The sequence below is a fragment of the Rana temporaria genome, chromosome 6 (assembly GCF_905171775.1).
Source record: "Rana temporaria chromosome 6, aRanTem1.1, whole genome shotgun sequence".
In the NCBI taxonomy this organism is placed as follows: Eukaryota; Metazoa; Chordata; class Amphibia; order Anura; family Ranidae; genus Rana; species Rana temporaria.
The window spans coordinates 150,389,541-150,409,444 of record NC_053494.1 but is presented as its reverse complement, the minus strand read 5'-3'; the positions used below and the strand labels follow the sequence as shown (position 1 = coordinate 150,409,444).

The window sequence follows — 19,904 nt, the reverse complement described above, 5'->3', positions numbered from 1 at the left end:
ATGATTAGCAAATACAGCTCTTTTACTTTAATTTGTGAAGCCCAGAGGATGCCTCACTAAATCTGGAGGGAGTTGGGTCTCTTGTTTTAACACCTGTAAGCAGCAAGCTCCTACTTCACCATCTTCGTTTCAATGCACAGAACCCCTTTTCCAAAGTTGTTTCTGTCTTCATGGTCATAGTATACAAATGATACTCACAAAGAAGCAAATACAGTGAACTTCTTTTATTGTTAACTATTGGATACATATACAGCTTTCGCAACGGCAAAGTTAATGGGTATCCTTGCAGTAAATTATTGTCCAATTATGTTTTGCATTCAAAAACTGCAATTTCTACCCAGCGATGATATTATATGTTCATTTTTCTTAAAGAGTTGTTGAACCCAAAATCAAAAGTGTAATATAATGCAGCTTACCATTAATTAGATATGGTGTCTCCGTTAGTTGTGTTAAGCTCCCCCCCCCTCTGTTTTCACCTGGTGATCTGGTCAGCAATCCACCTGGTATTACAATGCCTACAGTCTGTATGAAGGTACATAGGTACCTTTGGACAGCAGCATTGCAGTCTGGGGGGAGTGTTAGATGTACTAGCAAATTTAGTTGCACTAAACTGAAACCAAATTCCAACTAACACTTTTTAAGCAGTTACAGCAACAGGATTCCCCCCCCCCCCCCATTTTGTAAGTTCTTCCCATAGCTTTATTGGAAATTTGCATAATAATTTATACTGGTTATCTTATTTACAGTATCATTAGCCAGAATTGGACATGTGCCCTTTAGTGTAACGCACCAACATTGTTTTTTGCTTGCAAAGTAAAATAAGGCACTGTTTTCATGATGACAATCCATCCCCCATAAAGGCTTGTTTTTCATGCAATGCGCAAGGAAGATATTTCCATATAGCAGAATTTTGGGTAAATGTTGTAGACATGCATGGTAAAAGCTAGCATCCGTCCTCATAAAGAAGGTAGTGCAGAACACGGGATGGAACAGGGAGGCTATTCATACAGGACAATCTATGTTTTCCAATTGCCCTCCGCACAGCAATACGACATAAACTTGATAGGGTTCGTGTACAACCTGAATAAGAATGGGAATAGTTAGTTTTTTCAGCTTTACATGTAATCCTTACATCCAGTTCATAAATTAAGACTTTCTTACATTTTCTTTCTTGTCAATTGAGCCAAACAATAAGTCTTTAAACTTAGTTACACTGCCGCTCGCTAAATGACTGGACACTAACAAATACATTTTTTTTGTAGGCCAGCCTTCCAATAACCCCTCCCACTAGCAACATTTTTTTTTACTAATGGCCCTTTCTTTAGTTCTGCTGTTAAAGTCTTACTATACCCACAACCGTAGAATCATTCTGTATATGCAGCATAGCATGCTTGTAATACTGTAGGACTTAAGGGGTTAATCCTCTGCATTGTTTGAAAAGGCTGTTTTATCCTGTATGCGCCGATCCTTCCCTCCTGCACTGTCTATCTGGGGAAGGCCAGCTAACACAGGCAGAGTAGCCGACATGCACATGCTCAATTGTGTCTTTTATGCTAGAGAAAATAGTTGCTTGTTCTCAGAGATAGCCAGGTCATATGATATTGACATCAGACATGTGGGCGTGTATACAGGCTGTAGTAGAAATCTCCTTCTACCTAAACTCTCAGCACTGGAGAAACTCTGCAGTTTATCATGTAACTGTGGTATACAGATCATCCAAAAAGATATACAGTGGCAGTTTTTTAATGTAAAAAGATGATTTATAAGCTGTGGGGGTGGATGAACAGTTTTTTCATATTACGGAGTTTAGTAACATTTTAAGACTACACTCTTTTTTACTAGCATTTCATCATCGGTTCTGTATTTTTATTTTCTTTGATCAGGACTTTTCTTTACTTCAATGCTAAAGCTGGATTCTACAATTGCCACTATCCAGAGTGGCCTTTCCTCAGCATAGCTTTTGGAGTGTCTTGCTGGTTTACTGCTATGGGGCCATGACTTGTCTGTATCTAGACAGAAAGGGGACATTATACTGCAATGGATGACTAGGTCTCATACTCCACTAACAATTCCAAGCTCTCTGAAGGTGCCAACATCTGCCATCTGAAATCTTGTTACCCAATGATGACAGTTAAAAAAAAGGGGGGATAGGGTTGGTACTTTACATGAGGCATATGATAGAACTACCACAGGCCTCCATCCCTGTAAATGGATAGAAGTCCCAACCCTATCCCCCCTTTTTTTAACACTATCCAGGGATGGAGATGCGTTTCAGGAGTGGAATAAAGTGCCTCCATAGATCTACCACCGACAGTTAATTATGCATTGTCATTTTTTGACTAGCTGACCCAGGTTGATGTGGTCCGCCTTTAGTTTGGTGGTATTTTGGTTTGGTAGGCATGTTTGGTTCCACGCTTGCATTTATTTTGTTTTTCCAGTGCTTTTTTTTTTGCTAGACCAACTATAGGTAGGGGCGGGTTTAGGTGATCACCTGCCCCCTATCTATTGATTAGCACTCCTGTGCTCCTATTTAGGAGACTTTAAAATTCATAGTTAGGACTGCAGTACACGGAGTGCCTTGACGTGGCCTGCAGCTCACACAGGTATTTGCAAATACATGCAACTAAACCTCTGTTTTTAATGCATACAGCTAGACAGATTCATTTGGTTTAGTGCTCTTTTAGTTGGTAACTTTGAGCCTGGCTATTATGGAAAAAAAAAATATATTCCATATATATATTTAATCGCATACTGCTAAAACGCATCTCATTTAAAGACCCAATGATGACAGAATCTACCTCCCTAGCTTGCCTTGTTGGCCATGTCTCCTAAAGTCATGCAAAACTTTGTGACAAAATTAATTGAGTTTATGGCTGAGGTTGGCTGCTGAGGTTTTAGGCATGTTGCTGTCCCTTCCCTTGTATAATCTATAGATGATCTGTCTTCAGCCCTAGCAGCTTCTGAGCCATTGGTCACAGTGACCATTTCTTACCTCCGATTCTCAGTCTGTCCAATCTCTACCTGGCAAAATTACTCTTGTGGATTCGCAATTTTCTGCTATTGCTCCAGAACTAAGAGCATGGGTCAGCTCCAACTGATGTGGTGCACACTAATCTGAATCTGGAGGATCAAAAGGCTATCTCCAATCCTGGGTCTTTTAGAGCCCCAGCTACTATAGACCTTCCCATTGCACCTGCTCTTTTAGGTCTTCCCTGTGAAAATAGGAAACCCTGTCATGGCCTTGGTACCGCTGACCACTTACTGGTCTTCCCATTCCATAGAGATTTTGTTAAACACAAAACTACGTAGACCCTCTAGTAAACAGGCTTCACACCCATGTCATCACTTCCTCTGGAAAACTTTATTCAACAAGACATACTGCATGCTTCCACCTAAGCATGCGTGGTCTAGTCCTCATTGTCCTAGCTCCTGTGTATTATCAGTCAGGAGTATTATTTCAAACTTTGTCTCTGATCACTTTCCCCAAAAAGAACATTTGCCTCCCTTTGGGTTTAGGTTTGTACATCCAAATCCTTTTCATGGTATTCACCAAATATATCATTCTTTCCATTCCCAGAGGAACTTTTTGGCTTCTGTGGTCAGCAAGGATGTACGCTTATAGCTTCCCCCTCTTGCTGCTCTCACTTCTCAGTCTTGCCCTAATAACCCCAATGTTCTCCAGGTTGTTGGCTCCAGTGGTTGCCCTGGAACTTTCTCAAAGCAAAACCATTGTGCTATACTAAGGCGGCATCATGAGGAGAAAACAGCAGGCATTGACTTTGTTGGATATGGTGTCTTTGGTTGACCAGATGCAGCAATAATTTGGTCAAATCCTGAATCTTCATAAATCATTGCTGGAATCTTGCTGTTGCCAAAAACAGCTGGGACCGGAGTACAATGTCATGTCCTGTCCTTGTCCTTTAGTCCTGTCGCGTGATTCAGGAGTTAGTAAATTACCCTCTTTGGGAAAGAGCCATCCCCTCCCCCTGTATATGTCAAATCCTTTTCTTGGGATCCATTGATGAACACAGAAGACTTTCACCTTTTGGTTTATACTGCCACCCACAGGAGGATTGGACACTAGCAAACAAAAAAAATAAATCTAGGCCAGCCCCAGGATAAATCCTCCAGCCAGCCTATCCTCTGCTGCCTTTGTCCAAGTGGGTGCAATATTGTCCAACAGACTTCAGAGGATAGGATGGCTAAACATTGCAGTAGAGCCGCTGGGGGCCTTGGTGCTGGAACTTGAAAAGTATTCAGAAAAGGAGCTTCTGAGCATAAAAACAATGCAGGTAAAAGTGTCTAAACATGCTTGAAAATTTTTTTCATTTCAATGGCCAGAATAAATAAGAATAAATAATTGGTCTGTCCAATTAAATAAATAAAAGGCCCAAGTGCTTGATGCTCCTAAACCTGTTTGCAAATATACAGCTTAGGCTCGTCTTTGAAGCTGCTTTTCTCCTGCCAGCCGTTTTTTTAAAAGCACCTGTGTGCATGAAGCTTTAAGTGCATCCAACATTTTATATTTTTGGTATGGGTTTGTTTTACCTTTTACTTGAATTAAAAAGTATGCTTCTTGCGTTGCTTCCTTCTTGCGCTGCTTGAAAACACCAGGTGATCCTGCCAAACCACATCAGGGCATTGAAGCACATACTGTGTGGTCAGTTCTCAGTTTGCTTCTTTGGAATCGCAGCCTGCAGTTGTCAGACTTGTGCTGACCCCTGTGGCAGGGTGAGGTTATACCCAAGATGACAGTCTAGGACAGATTTTGCAGAGAACAGGCACACTAATGGTGCAGGTGTGTGTGCTGTATTTCTTTAAGAGCCAGGATTAGAGTTAAGGAGAAGAGAGGCCCATTTCTGGACCGTGCTGTCCAGGACAGATAGAAGCCAGAGTCTAAGTGAATGGTGGAGCAGCAGGAAAAGGAAAGACAAGCTGACGGAGGTATAGTGTTTCTACACAAGCACTGGGATATGTGTTTGATGGTCAGGAGGACCAAGACATGAGGCCTGAATGGTAGAATTGCCAAAGAGTGAGCAATGCAGATAGTTTTTTTGTTGTGCCAGTTACAATGATGGTGGAAATGCCTGTATAGGCAACGGACATCTTTTGTTGATCTATCTTTTGCCGTTTTAAATAAAAGTGGTCAGAAAAACGCCCTGAAAAGACACTTCTGGTGTGCATCTTTCACCAACTATGACAAGTTGGGGGTTGTTTAACTCCATGGTAGTACACAACATTGAGTGACCACCCACTGAATGAATTTCGACCGGTTCGGGGGAATCTGCATAATTTTCTTTTCAATTGATTTATATTATGATTGGCAAAAATTCCATAAATCAAATCAGTCCAAGTGCTCTGCAGACCACTTAGACAAGTTTTAGGCTGCTAAGTTTGCCTGTGAACCTTGCATTATATAGGCATATATTGAGATGTTAAATGACAGCTGAGGCTGTTACACCTAACTGTGGTACACATTCATCCGCTGGTCTATCTACAGACCTTATTGTTTTAAGACTAAGAACCAAAAATGTACCTGTTGCAGCTTAACATTCCTCATGTGATAGATGCATGTTTTTTTTTCAGGCTTTTTGGTAAAAGGATGACAATGTTCACTCGCCAGACTATCTACAGGGCAGCAGCTTTGTTGCTCTAAGACAGAAAGTGGTTTACCACCTTCCGTTCTTACCTCCATAACATTGAAGGAGTTGTACTGCAGTCCAAAAGAGAACTTGGAACACTAGACTAAAGGAGACATCATCCAAGGACTAAACCCAGAAGTAAAAAGGAGGCGGCAGAAGAAGTGCAATAGGTGTCACCTATTGCACTTCTTCTGCCGCCTCCTTTTTACATATACAAGTGCCTCCTGTCTTGCTGTAGTGCGCCACTAGCAAAAATTATGACCAGAAGTAGTTTTGGCGTGCTTGGCCGAGGAGGGTGGAGCAACCGGCATCCCCATAAGCAGCCGGTGACTGGCTGCATTTAATTTGACTGGCGGAGAGTAGCCTAATGCCGCGTACACACGATCATTTTTCAGCATGAAAAAAACGTTGTTTTTAAAAAACGTCATTTAAAATGATTGTGTGTGGGCTGCACATCGTTTTTCAGTTTCTGAAAAACGACATTTTTTTTCGAATATGCTGCATTTTTTAACATCGTTTTAAAAAATGTTGTTTTTCGGGTTGTAAAAAATGATCGTGTGTGGGCTAAAACGGCTTTTTAACCACTTGACACCCGCACGCCGTCATATGACGTCCAAAACGGGGACCTGTTATCCTGGGTGGACGTCATATGACGTGATGGGCTTTGCGGGGGGGATATCTCAATGATGCCTGCACCCGGAGGCATCATTGAGATATCATTGTTTAGCGGCGGCGATCCTGCGCACCGTAAGAACGATCATAGCGGCGGTTCCGCCGCTAGATCGTTCTTACAGGCGGCGGGAGGGGACATCCCCCCCCTCCCGCCGCCATCCGGTGCTTCTCCGGGCTCTCCCGTCCCACCGGGGGCCCGGAGAGATGATCGCCGTCCGCCGGATGTTTGCCATAGAGAAGACTGGTGACGATCTGGTCACCAGTCATCTCTATGACCGTCGGAGGCCCGGGCGCGATGTGATGACGTCACGCCCGGGTCCCCGTAAGTAAACAAACCGCAATTGCGGCTAGTTTGAATGAGATCTGTGAATTTTTTTTCACGATCTCATTCTTTCCAGCCTGCAGGAGAGATGTGGGGTCTTATTGACCCCGCATCTCTCCTTAAAGAGGACCTGTCACACACATTCCTATTACAAGGGATGTTTACATTCCTTGTAATAGGAATAAAAGCGATTGAAAAAAAAAAAAGTGTAAAAAAAAGTGTAAAAAATAAAGAAATAAGTAAAATAAAAAAGAAAAAATAATAATAAAAAAATTAAAATGCCCCTGTCCCCGGTAGCTCGCGCTCAAAAGCGTACGCACACGTAAGTCCCGCCCACGTATGTAAACGTCGTTCAAACCACACATGTGAGGTGTCGCCGCGTGCGTTAGAGCGTGTGCAACAATTCTAGCACTAGACCTACTCTGTAACTCTAAACTGGCAACCTGTAAAAATTTTAAAGTGTCGCCTATGGAGATTTTAAAGTAACGAAGTTTGGCGCCATTCCATGAGTGTACGCAATTTTAAAGCGTGACATGTTAGGTATCTAGTTACTCGGCGTAACATCATCTTTCATATTTTACCAAAAAATTGGGTTAACGTTACTGTTTTGTTATTTTTTAATTTATGAAACCATTTTTTTTACAAAAAAAAGCCGTTTAAAAAATTATTGCGCAAATACGGTGCAAGATAAAAAGTTGCAATGACCGCCATTTTATTCCCTAGGGTGTCTGCTAAAAAAACATATATAATGTTTGGGGGTTCTGAGTAATTTTCTAGCAAAAGAATGAGGATTTGTACATGTAGGAAAGAAGTGCCAGAATAGGCCCGGGAAGGAGGTGGGTTTTAAAGCCCGGTATTGAAGTGGTTAAACCCGCGCATGCTCAGAAGCAAGTTATGAGATGGGAGCGCTCATTCTGGTAAGACTACCATTCATAATGGAGTAAGCACATTCATCACGCTGTAACAGACTAAAAAGCGCAAATCGTCTTTTACTAACAAGGAATCGGCTAAAGCAGCCCCAAGGCGAATAGAACTTCCCCTTTAGAGTGCCGTTGTACGTGTTGTACGTCACTGCGCTTTGCTAGATCATTTTTTTTAAACAACGGTGTGTAAGCAACGTAGTTTTTAATGATGAAGTTGGAAAAACGTTGTTTTTTGGACATGCTGAAAATTGAAGTTTTCTTTCATGCTGAAAAATTATCATGTGTACGCGGCATAATGCTCCGCCTACCCTCCTTCATGGGGCTTAAGTTCACTGGCTGCATCTTCTCTCCGACCCGGGTCTGTCTGTGACGATAGCGGGAGGAGGAGAGAGAGGAGCATGAGGGGAGTGGCCAGGACGGCAGGTGAAATTAATTTCTATTACTATAGCATAAATGAGCAGTGCTCATTTCTGCTATATTTTTATGTTTGGATCTCATCTGCATTTTTTTAGCAGCTGCCTATACCCATGAGTAAGTCACGTGTCGAGTGACGCAACGCGTGGGGGAGGAGCCTAGTGACGCGATCGAAGGGAGATCCGTCTGTTTGAAGAGATCGCAGACACGGAGCGCCATTTTTTGAATTGAAGCTGAGCTTTCTTTGATCTGGTGTTTCGTGAGTGCAATCGCTGTATTGATAAGTTTATTTACATCTGCATATATGTTTTTGCACTATGTCTGTTTCTTTTTCTCCTGGCATGAGCTGTTTTACCCTGGATGAATAGAAGATTAAGGGGGTGAAGTATACTGCATTAAGTACAGCAAAAGACTAGCTCCCTCGTTCCATATAAAGCTAATGTGGAATTTCTCTCACTGAAGTTTTCTGCTGCTAACTGATTTTTATTTAGGAACACGATAGTGTGTTTTCTCCTGAACTTTTATTTTTGTTGGTTTTCTTTCATTAATTTGGCACATTGATTGATACCTCCTGATTAATTAGGGTGTGTACCGGGTATCTATTGACACTATTGTATTCACAGAAACAAAGTTAATATAAGCGCAACACCTATGTTATAATTGTCACTATTGGTTTTGTACACCTTTGTGTCTGCAGCTGTATTATTTGGTTATTTTGTTGTTAGTAGTTTTTCTTTTGATCTATAGAAGTAGTAGCGCTGTAGTACCATAAATTGCCTATAAATTGTATGTTTGTTTGATTCTCATTCATTTGCTACCTTATTATTTCCTAAAGCGCTTGGCTGTGCGGGCCCCATTTCATTCACATTTATTTCAATTAATTTCTTACTATTGCAATATGCTTGTGCTAAGCAGCCAATCACATAGTGCTCAATATGGAAATGAATATACAGATCATGATATTGAAAAGTGATCCATGCTACAAACTCATTAAACAGTTCACATTCAGTGAAAGTTCATGTACTGCAAAGTTTGCAGTACATGAACTTTCCCTGAATGTGGACTGTTTAATGCGTTTGCATTGATTTTAGCATGTGCAAAGTGCTCCATGCATGCTGAAATCAATGCAAACTCATTAAAGAGGAACACCTGTCCATTTTCATCCGATCCGCCAGACGTATGGAAAATCGGGTCTTCATTCGTCTGGATATTGCGGACAAGATCGGATCGGATAGAAGTGGGTGTCAGCAGACATGTCACCGCTGACATCCACCGCTCCATAGGAGTGAATGAAGTGTCCGATCAGGTCCGCTTGAAAATGCGACAGGTGAACCTGATCGCATAGCCCATGTGAAAGGGCACAAAGTCAGCAGCTACAAATACTGTAGCTGCTGACTTTCAAAATTAGGACACTTGCCAGTCCAGGGTTCCCGCGATGTCGACATCCCCAGGTGATTTTTTGATTGGCTCTCAGGTGCTGCCGCCGCTATTATGGCCGGTTCCCTACTTCGCATGTGCGAAGCGTGCTGCGTTTTCTGAATGGTACGCGGAGGAGGGGCGTGGTTTACGGATTATAGGGTGGGTCTTAAACAGGAAGGGGTGTGGCCTTGACAGGGAGGGGTGGGTCATATTTAAATTAGGGGGTGCAAGCGTTCAGTCAGGCCTAGGGCAGCAAAAAAAAACAAATACACCACTGCATATAGGTAAGGTTGCATTTACCATAGACCTCCACACAGCCATCAAAGGAGGATCAGGCATCTTCCAAAGCCAGTGAGACCCGGAAGTGAGGGGAGAGAAGAGCTGCAGACGTGCATGGCCCTGGATTGAATGAAGGCTCGGGTAAGTAAAAGATGGGGGGATGCTGATGCCGAAACGTTTACCCTAATGGAAGGAATGCTTGGGGTAAAACATTTTTAGGCTTTAGAACAGGGGTCTCAAACTGGTGGCCCTCCAGCTGTTGCAAAACTACAAGTCCCATCATGCCGCTGCCTGTGCTTGCAACTGTCAGCCTTGCAATGCCTCATGGGACTTGTAGTTTTGCAACAGCTGGAGGGCCACCAGTTTGAGACCTCTGCTTTAGAACCACTTTAATTACATTGGGTTCTCTCTCGACTTGTTTATATGTCCATATTTCAGACTGAGTGGTTTTGCAAGGATAAGAAAAAAAATTACCTTTTGAGAATGCTAGTGACACACACACACACACACACACACACACACACACACACACACACACACACACGTACGTATCATGACTCACATCTTGCCTCCCTGAAGAGTTTCAGAGCCTCTTGGTTCACTTTTCTCCTGGAGCTTTCCTCAACACTAGGTTCCTTGCGTAGAAGACTCAGATTTGCCCCATAGTCGATAAGCAGCTGAACAAATGGTTGATCACATCCATGCCGGAGAACTGCCTCTAACAGACAAGATGGAGACGCCCGTGAAAAGTTTTTTTCGCATACCATACTCCAGCTGTTATAGTCAGGGTTGGCACCAGCCTGAAGCAGGAGACGGAAGCAAGGAAAACTGTCATACGCTGCACTAATATACAGTGGTGTGCATGATAATGATGTCAGACATCGAGGGGAAGATCCCAAACCACATGACAGCTGATGATCAACATCCACATCTGCACCATATCTGAAAATAGAAGAGAAAAAAGTAAATAAGAATACAGCCAAGAAAGGGTTACATTTGCATGTTTAAAATTACCTCTACACATATCTAACCTCCTATATAACCTCTGGCTGGAAAAAGCGCCTAGAGGCGATTCAGTTCGCATGTGTAGCGCTATACAAGTCACTCATTTATTCATTCATAAGAGACCTCTCAGATACAGAATGTATTTTACAAAGACGTTATAGAACACATTTCCTTGTATGCCAAGCATTACCGCTAAAACCCTATGGGATTTTACTGGGTTCTATTAGAATTTTCTTATCACTGTCCTGTTGACTATGGTTTCGCACATCAGAATGAGAGGGAGAATGTCCAACAGCAACATAGACAAATAAAAATGCTTTATAAATTGGAGTATGAAATGACTAAGTACCTTGTCAGTTTTTTTTACTGCGGTTTGTATCTCTATTGCAGATTTTCTCTCATTTCTTACCTGATGAATCTGTTGTCACCAGTACAGTAAGGGCCTGTGCTGACAAGCTTTGTGCTTGTGTCAATAGCATCAGTTCACAATTCATTAACAGGTGCATTTGACAGTAACCTGTGTGTGTGCTTTTCACATGCTTTTTGGTGCATTATTAAAGCAGGTTTTTGATGTGTTTTCATACATCTGTGTTTTTTTTTGGAGGAGGAGACTGGTTCTTAAACCAACACTACCAAAAGCACCAAAAATGCATGTACATGCATTTTTCTATTTCATTAATGTTTATTGACTTGATTTTCATTTTTAAAAGAAAAGTACAAAATACATAAGGAGAAAACATACCTGAGAGCTTGTTTAAGATTACATAGCTATACATCGTATAATCAATAAGACGACAGCAGTCAGTTCACAATGTCTGACGCAAAAAAAATAACAAATTCTGTATGACATATCCTAAAGTACATTCGTAGAAAAGGTATAAACCATAGTAAACAATATCATACCCAAGTATCACAACAGCTAATATATAAATGCTGAGCTAATCAAAATGACCACAGCTGAAAGTCACATGGCTTTGTGTGCCATTAAGTAGGTGATTGGATATACCTAATTGAGTCATTTTTAGGAGGGTGATCCTGTTAACTTTTTTTTTTATCATTTTCTTATGACATATTGGTGTTATACCCTTCACTTGGATGTTATAAGTTGAAAATAAATAAATACAGCTGGTGGTAGAAGTATTTCATTTACATTACAATGTAATAATAGAAATTATGCACTTCAATCATTCTGACACCATATCAATCATGGTGAAGAGATGATTGAAGCTCCAACACCAGCCATTGCTCTATTAAAATATTACATGTTGATGGATGAAGCAATCAGCTCCCTGTAATTCTAAGTGCATACAAACAATAGACACAGGCTGGAGGGGAGTGGAACATGCTGTGATCGGGAGAATCTCCACCTAGATAGCCCACACCATCTTTTTGAGCAAAAATGACATGTACTCTGCTATGTGACCTGTACCATGTAGTGTGGCCTGTAACCAGGTATGTGAGGTCTTTTATATCCCTCCTCTCCCGTTTGTTAACCGCCAACATTGACATAGTGGATGGACTGTATGAAGGGACATGCGCTGTGGTGTTAAACTCTTTTTTAATCTTTTGGATACTTATCTGCATTGCCAACAATAAGGATGTAAGTGACAAGCACTTTGGTGGGCCAGATACATTATAGACTTTGTCAATAGATGTATTGTTGTACAAATTGTCCATTTATTATCTTGCATTTCTTATACATGTGAAATTTGGTTATTACCTTGATGAAGGAAGAAAAACCCTGTTTTCCGAAACGCGTTGGTTTTAAGAATCCATATCTGCATTGCAACTCTCATGTATCCATGCTTTTGTACTATTTATCTATGTGCTTTCAATAAATACTATTTATTTATTTCATTACTATCATTATTCTTGCGGTAGTGCCTTTAAAGTCCCACTCCAGGTTTTTTTTCTCTTTCCAATAGTCTTTGGGATGTGGCACACCTATATTTAGTTTTATTTCCCCCTTTTCAGTTATCTGTAATGATGTCACCGTCGAATGCGCATTTCTCCTGCAATTCACGGCACGCTCTTTGTGCTATCAGTCCATTGATCAGTATGCTGTGACAGTCATATCCGCTCCCTGTGGCACTGCGCTCCAATACCGTGAAACTACATCCTCAACCTCGGAAACTAGAAGGAGGCTTGGCTCAGAAACGATTGCACATGTGCGAGAATATAGCAAGGGCTACATGAATGGGCAGAGGTATTTTCTACTACAGACACGGAAAACAACATTTAATATGGCGCTGGCTTATCCCGGGAGAAATGCATGTATAAACATCTTGAACACCGCAAGTAACATGCGATTGGGGCTAAATTATATTGTATAATGTGTCAGAAGAAATGAATATAATGGTCTAATTAAAAAGCAGCATAGAAAGGGCAGAGTTTACTTCCGCTTTAAGCATTATCCAGGTTGATTTGCGCTGTATAAAATATAGATCAACAACCATGGCCTTTGCCGGTTGTGGCTATCACAATCTTAGCCACTGGAACCATAAAATAAAGCAATGTTTTTATGCCTGGGAAGTATGTCAATTAGTAATGCACCAAAAATTACTTAGTTGAGATGGCAGCGGTTTCCCTTAGTGGAGAAAAATTGGCTCAGGTGAAGACACCGCTGGATTCCTGGAAAGGGAAGTCTCCTAATAAAAGCCAGCACCTACAGTATTTGTAGCTGCTGTCTTTAAATGTTTACTGCAGGAGCCTGAAGCTCCTCTTAAACTATAAAGGAACACAGTATACATACCTAAACCCACCAAACTAATCCAATAACAACCCTTCTTCTCTGCAATAAAACCAGAAAATCTTTGCAGTAGTGTATACTACATGACAATTTAAAGTGTCCATTAAACACACTTTATTAATCACTGTCAGTACATGCTGTTTATACTCAGTCAATATGGGCACGGCTTTAAACATTCTGCAAAAAAAATGGTAAATCCTGCGGTTCCCTGTCCCTCTCTCCTTGTCTGTGCCCCCGCTGCAGCCCAAGATTGTGTAGAAGAGCTGTTGCCACATCTACTTGTCATGCTCCAGTTTCAGTTCCTTTCTAAGCTGTACATTTCTTCCTTCCTTATCTGTGCAGCCCATGTGATTATAGAGTTACACATGTGGGCATATATACTCTGAATAAATGACAATCCACTCCTCCCTCCCTCCTCTGTCTACTAAACAGCTAAACACAATAGGAGCAGCTATTGCCCCCCCTCCCACTGGCAGGCCACTGAGCGAAACGGTGGGTGAGTGGGCCAGCATGACCAGTAGGTGGTGAGGGCAGAGAGATGACCTCTCTCACCGCAGTTCTCCCTTCACTGTGCAGCCACGGGCAGCAGAGAGATTACATCATCTCTCACTGCACGCCCTCACTCTGGGACACCAGAGACACAGCCACTGGCAAGTAACAATCTGCATCTTGTGGTAAGTGATGTGGCAAGTGACAATCCACATCTAGTGGCAGTTGGCGTTGCAAGTGACAATCCACACCCCTCCCAAACAGGAAGTACTTCTGTTTTTTACCAGTTTCTGCAAAGTGGATGGCACGGTTGTTTGAGCTCTCTGAGCTCCAGGTCTCTAGTCCCAAAAACGGTTCTTAAATGAATCAAGGGATTGACCGATCGGATCCATTTGACACAGGTTTTATATGCTTAGATAAATGGTACCCGAGCCTTGCAAAGAAGGCTCAAGATCCTGCAAGGTTTTGCCTGTAATGCGGCCTCTGGATCCTGCGAAGTGGAATCATGGACACTACAGTGCTAAGACATTCCTGCAGGGTGCTATACAGGTCCAAGGGAGTGGACCCTAAACATGAAGAGTACCCAGTCCTTGAAGGTCCTCAAGCGACAGGAACCCGCTGTGATGGGTGAAGTTTGGGGTCTCAGTCTCTAAGCTGCTGGACGGGTAAGTAAAACCCCTTTATTTACTTATTGTGGGGTGTCCCAGTGATTATAACAATCAGTCAAGCTAGCTGGAGGCTGGACACCTGTGTGCAGTGACCATACGAGGGAGTTAGGCTAGCTGTGGGTGTTTGCAAAGTGTACATTTTTGGCTTGTGTCTGGCTGCTTTTTATCTGTGTGATGGCACACAAGGGTGTGCCATTTCGCCTTGGTTCGCCATGGCGCAAGAGTGCCGGTGGGCTCAGCAGTTTGTTTGGCGGCCATAGCGAATGCGGCTTTGCTGCACAGGCGCCGTAAACTTTATCTGGGCGCACAAAGATTTGCGTCATCCACGAGTACAGCCACGCCCACTCCTCGGGACCGGCGCAAAGCCAGCTTATTTAAGCATGTGTATACCAAGCATGAGGTGCTTCCAGAAGGCAGCTGTGGGACACAGAGCAGGCTCTGAACCAGGCATTTGCAGCGGTTCATTTCTCCTTACACGGGTCATGTGAGTCACCAGGTGTTGCTTGGCAAGCTTAAAGTGCTTAGCAGGATTGTTGCATAGGGGCATGATGAGCCTTATTAAAGGGTCTCCCATCTGAGGTGTTTTAATACTACACCCAGGTACTCTTTTTTGTGGCTAGTGAATGTCTTCAAAAAAAGAGGAGCGGGACTAACACTACAGGGAAGGGCACACCTATGTCAGTAGTTACTGATGAACCTTGTCGTATCCCTAGTGTTGTATCCCCTGAAAGACCAGAGGCTTCTGGGCAATCAGAGCTGCTGCGCCTATCTGAAACTGTGCCTACAGTCAACGCTGCTGCTTCACCCTTTATCCCAAAGGATAAACTGTCCTCTGCCCTAGCCAGGTTAGAGCACAGGATTGCTGGCATGACTGCCTCCATCCCGCAGGGTGACAAGAAGCTTGACAGATTCCCCTCCCCGGAGTCTCCTAGTCTGGAGCAGGAATGGGTTGAGGATAGGAAAGAGCTAAAAGTTCAGGATTCTGTGGATGGCCTGGCAGATGAGCTGCTTCCAAGCAATCTGGACAAGAAGATATCCAGTTGGTATCTGCCTCGCAATCACAGAGGCTTTTGATCCAGACTCTTACCAAAATCGTTCATTCTGCCTTTAAGTTGCCTCTTGCAGCGGTAACTGAGCCCCTCTGGTCCTCTTTGGGATCCCCAAGGCCTCTTCAGGCCACACAGGCTTTCCCCTTACACCCTCTTTTGGAACAGACTGGATTGCAGATTGGGAACATCCTGACAGGATTTTTGTTCCTCCTAAGAGGTTTTCCCTTTTTATATCCCATGGATGAAAAGTTTGTTAAGAAGTGGAGCATGCCAGCCATAGATGCAGCAGTCTCTTCCTTAAAAAATTATTTAACTTGTCCGGTAGATAACACACAGGGCTTGAAAGACCCTGTTGACAAGAAATTGGAGTCATTTTTAAAAGCTTCCTTTTCTTTGGCCAGTTAAGCTATTCAGCCAGCTGTTTCAGCAACTGGTATCTGCCAGTCCGTAAAGGATCAGATCAGACAACCTGATCGGCCTAACCAGGATGATCTGCCTGAAAATAAGGCAGATATTCCTTGAGCGCTGTGTTTTGCGGTTGACGTCTTAAAGGATTCCATACAGCAGGTTTCTCGTTTGGCTCTCTTGTCTGTTTATATGCGCAGACTTTTGTGGCTTAAGAACTGGTTAGCTGAGCTTCCTTGTAAAAAGATATTGGCAGGTTTCCCCAAATGTATCCAAAAGATTTCCAGAGGGAAGAGTAGTCTACTTCCGGTGAAGATGAGCACCAGGTGCCCCTCGTTTAAAACCTCAGGGATTGCTTCCTCAAATGTCTCGGCGCCAAGGCAGTTCCGCCAACAGGGCGCTAGAGCCAGGGGCAATCTGCTAGGCCAGGGCCAGAAAAAGCCATGGGTTCAAAATTCTTCTAAACCCAGCAACAAGTCCTCCTTTTGAGGAGACGCCCCCACTCTATCGGGTGGGGGGAAGGCTGCTGCAATTTGAAGACATTTCGAGAACAATAATTTAGGACAAGTGGGTCACCTCGACTATATCCCGCGGTTACAAGCTGGATTTGCGGAGGCTGCCCCTCAGGTTTTTAGGATCCAGCATTCCCTCGGGTCCTCCAAAAAAGAGACTTTTTGTTTCAGGCACTACATCATTTAGTACATCAAGGAGTGATTGTACAGGTTCCTGTATCCGAAAGAGCAAACCTGTTAACGGTTCAAAAACCAAACGGGGACACGAGGCCCATTTTGGACCTAAGATCCCTGAACCAGTATCTACTGATCCAGTCCTTTTGGATGGAGTCTGTCCGCTCAGTAGTAGATGGGAGACTTTTTATCCTCCATCAATATAAAGGACACGTATTTACACTTGCCTATATTTCAGCCTCATCAGAGATTCCTGTGATTTGCAGTAGAGGAACATCTTTTTCAATTTGTGGTTCTATCCTTCGGGCTTGCTACAGCTCCCCGGGTGTTCACAAAGGTCCTAGAACCAGTACTGGGTCTTTTAAGGGCCCAAGGGGATCTTGGTTCTTAGGTATCTGGGAGACCTCTTGCTCGGAGATCACTCACTACAGGCTCTAGAACAGAGCAGAACATGCACAGTGCAGTATTTGAAAGTCTGGGCTGGATCATAAATACCGAAAAGTCAACTTTGAGACCAGCTCAAAGTCTAAAGTATTTAGGTCTGATCCTAGATATGGTCCAAGTAAGAGCATTCTTGCCACCTGCAAGGGTCTGTACTCTGAAGAATCAGGTGCGTCAGATAAGGAGCACCAGACAACCCTCCAGCTCTGTATGAGTCTTCTAGGAAGGATGGTATTTTCCTATGAGGCGGTGCTCTCTGATCCCCTCTGTGCTCTCCGTCCTCCGTGCTCTTCGCCATCGTGTTCTTTGCCCCTGCTTCTGCTTTCCAGCCCCCCATGGGCCCTGCCCCCTCAGAGCTCTTCGATCCCCCAGTGCTCTCCAGCTCCCCCTAGTGCTCTCCATCCCCATGCTCTTCACCCCCTGTGCTCTCCGGCTCCCCTGTGTTCTCCACCCCCCACATTCTCCACCCCCCGTGCTCTTCGTGCCTCCTGGTAAATATGCCATGGGCTGCTTAGTCTAAAATGTCCGGGCCTATTTTTTGTTCCAGTCCGGACCTGTATACCAGTGTCCATTCCCCTAAGGATGAAGTATAACCCAGCAGGTAATCAATATCCGCCTAACTCTGTGTCCCATGATGTACTCAAAGAAAAGGATTTTACTTCTTTTCTGGGATGAAAAATCTAAATCACCACAATCATGTATTAAAGGACTTTACCATACAGGGCTCACTGCGGCACAAATGTCAATTAAGTGTAGAACAAAATTCAGCTTGTATAATATATTTTGCATGCTCCTATATGGTAGCCACACTTTCCTTTATAAGAAAAAAGCTCTCCTGCCAAGAAAAAAATTTCACTGTTATACTTTTGTGATATCCTAACAATATATTGTATGGGTTCAGAAACTGTCCAGCTGCAGTACATGTGGTGCAAGTGACTGAACTTCTATTGAGAAAACAGTAAAAAAAAAAAAAAAAAAAAAATATATATATATATATATATATATATATATATATATATATACACACACACACACACTTGGCCAATATGTCTTTCCAAGTCTAAAATAGACCAATTTGATAACACCCCCAAGCCACATCACACAAGACAGTCATAAGTTATCATAGACGGTTTGTATTAAAGGCTCTTGCCTTATCAGCTCTTTTAATATATCAGCCCTGCCCATACGAGCTGCATGATGTACCGGTGAACTCCGATTATGCGGGCTGCCATTAGGGTCTGCTCCAGCTTTCAGAAGAACCTGCACACATTCCAAGTGTCCATTTTCTGTGGCCACAAACAGAGGAGTTTGCCCTTTTACATCCACTAGCTCCAGCTCAGCCCCATGATGGATCAGGAGAGAGACACAATCTGCATGGCCAGCTGTTGCTGCAATGCGTAGAGGGGAGCAGGGGAGCCATCCGCTGCACCACACTGACTTCTCATTTATACGTCTGTAGGAGTAGGAAAGGGGGAATAAGACACTTATCAGACAGTCGTTTTAGGAGAAACTTCTCATCAAAAGGCAACTATGTCATCAAAATAACCAATTCAAACAAAAATGTTACAAATAGGAGGAATTGTACTTCCCTCACTAAAAGTGTGTTCCTGTCACAGTATGATCTTGTATAATTATTTACATTTTGCTGTTTAACATGCAATCTGTTTTTACCAGTTATATTCACTTTGTTAAAAGGAATGATGCACTCTTCTATGATCACTTCAGCTCCTGCACCTACAGTGGGTAAAATAAGTATTGAACACTTCACCTCCCTTTCTTCATGTGTTCAATATTTCATTTTATTGCACATAATTCATTTCTGAACTTATTTGTTTTGGTTATTTTGTATGTATGGATTACATGGGTTGTTACTGACGTGTGGTAAAATTCCATGTCAATAGCACCTTTAGAAATATATTTACGGTACCTAGAAAAATGGTTCAATACCTATTTTACCTGCTGTAGATATGCCTTATGGATCAGAGCAATTTTTACTTTTCTGATTATTTTTTTCTTTTTAGTAACAAATACTTTTTAGCAATATTGCTCTAGATTTTTTCCATGAAATCAAGGCAATAAAGCCAAAAATCTTTCATATGTAAGTAAAGTGTAAATATTGTCCATTTATTATGATTATTTTAGTACAAAGCACTGCAAAGTTATTTAGAAATGAAATTACAGCAGTTTGGTAATTCTGTGCACATTTTTAATGCATTTCTACAAAAGTGAATATGAAAGGTAAAAAAAAAAAAACACACTTCTCTTGATCTTCTTCTGAATCCAGAGTATTCAGCCATCTTGATTGGCTGCACGAGAGTTACTTTGTACCAGCCTGCACGGCATACTGAGCTACACATGCATTGCTAAGCGTACAACAAAGAAGATTGCATACAGAAAAAAAGCTCTTATTTCAGAAGAGCCCCACCGAGTGTTTTATGCAATAAAAGCTACTAGCAAATAAATACAAAAGCTTTTGGCTTTGCTGTAATTGATATTATGTTCAGATTAACCACTTCAGCCCTGGAAGATTTTTTCCCCCTTCCTAACCAGAGCACTTTTTACAATTTGGCACTGTGTCGCTTTAACTGACAATTGCGCGGTCATTCCCAAAAATAGAGCTTTTTTTTATGGTATTTGATCACCTCTGCAGGGTTTTTTTTTGCGCTATAAAGTATCCCCAAAATTAAAAAACAAAAAACAAATTTCTTCATTTACATATTCTACATATTTTTGGTAAAAAA

At 42.4% G+C, this 19,904-nt stretch overlaps 1 protein-coding gene across 1 annotated transcript in view; it reads right to left on the bottom strand.

Moving 5' to 3' along the window:
* Positions 1-209: 209 nt before the first annotated feature.
* The window catches only part of ASB1 (ankyrin repeat and SOCS box containing 1), a 64,380-nt gene continuing 44,685 nt past the window's right edge, over positions 210-19,904 (bottom strand). Inside the window, exons 3-5 of the mRNA XM_040357574.1 lie at positions 18,314-18,616; positions 10,234-10,613; positions 210-1,080 (exon numbers count right to left, since the gene is read on the bottom strand). Of these exons, the coding sequence (XP_040213508.1) occupies positions 944-1,080; positions 10,234-10,613; positions 18,314-18,616 (820 nt within the window). The 3' untranslated portion in view covers positions 210-943. The remainder of the gene's footprint in view (positions 1,081-10,233; positions 10,614-18,313; positions 18,617-19,904) is intronic.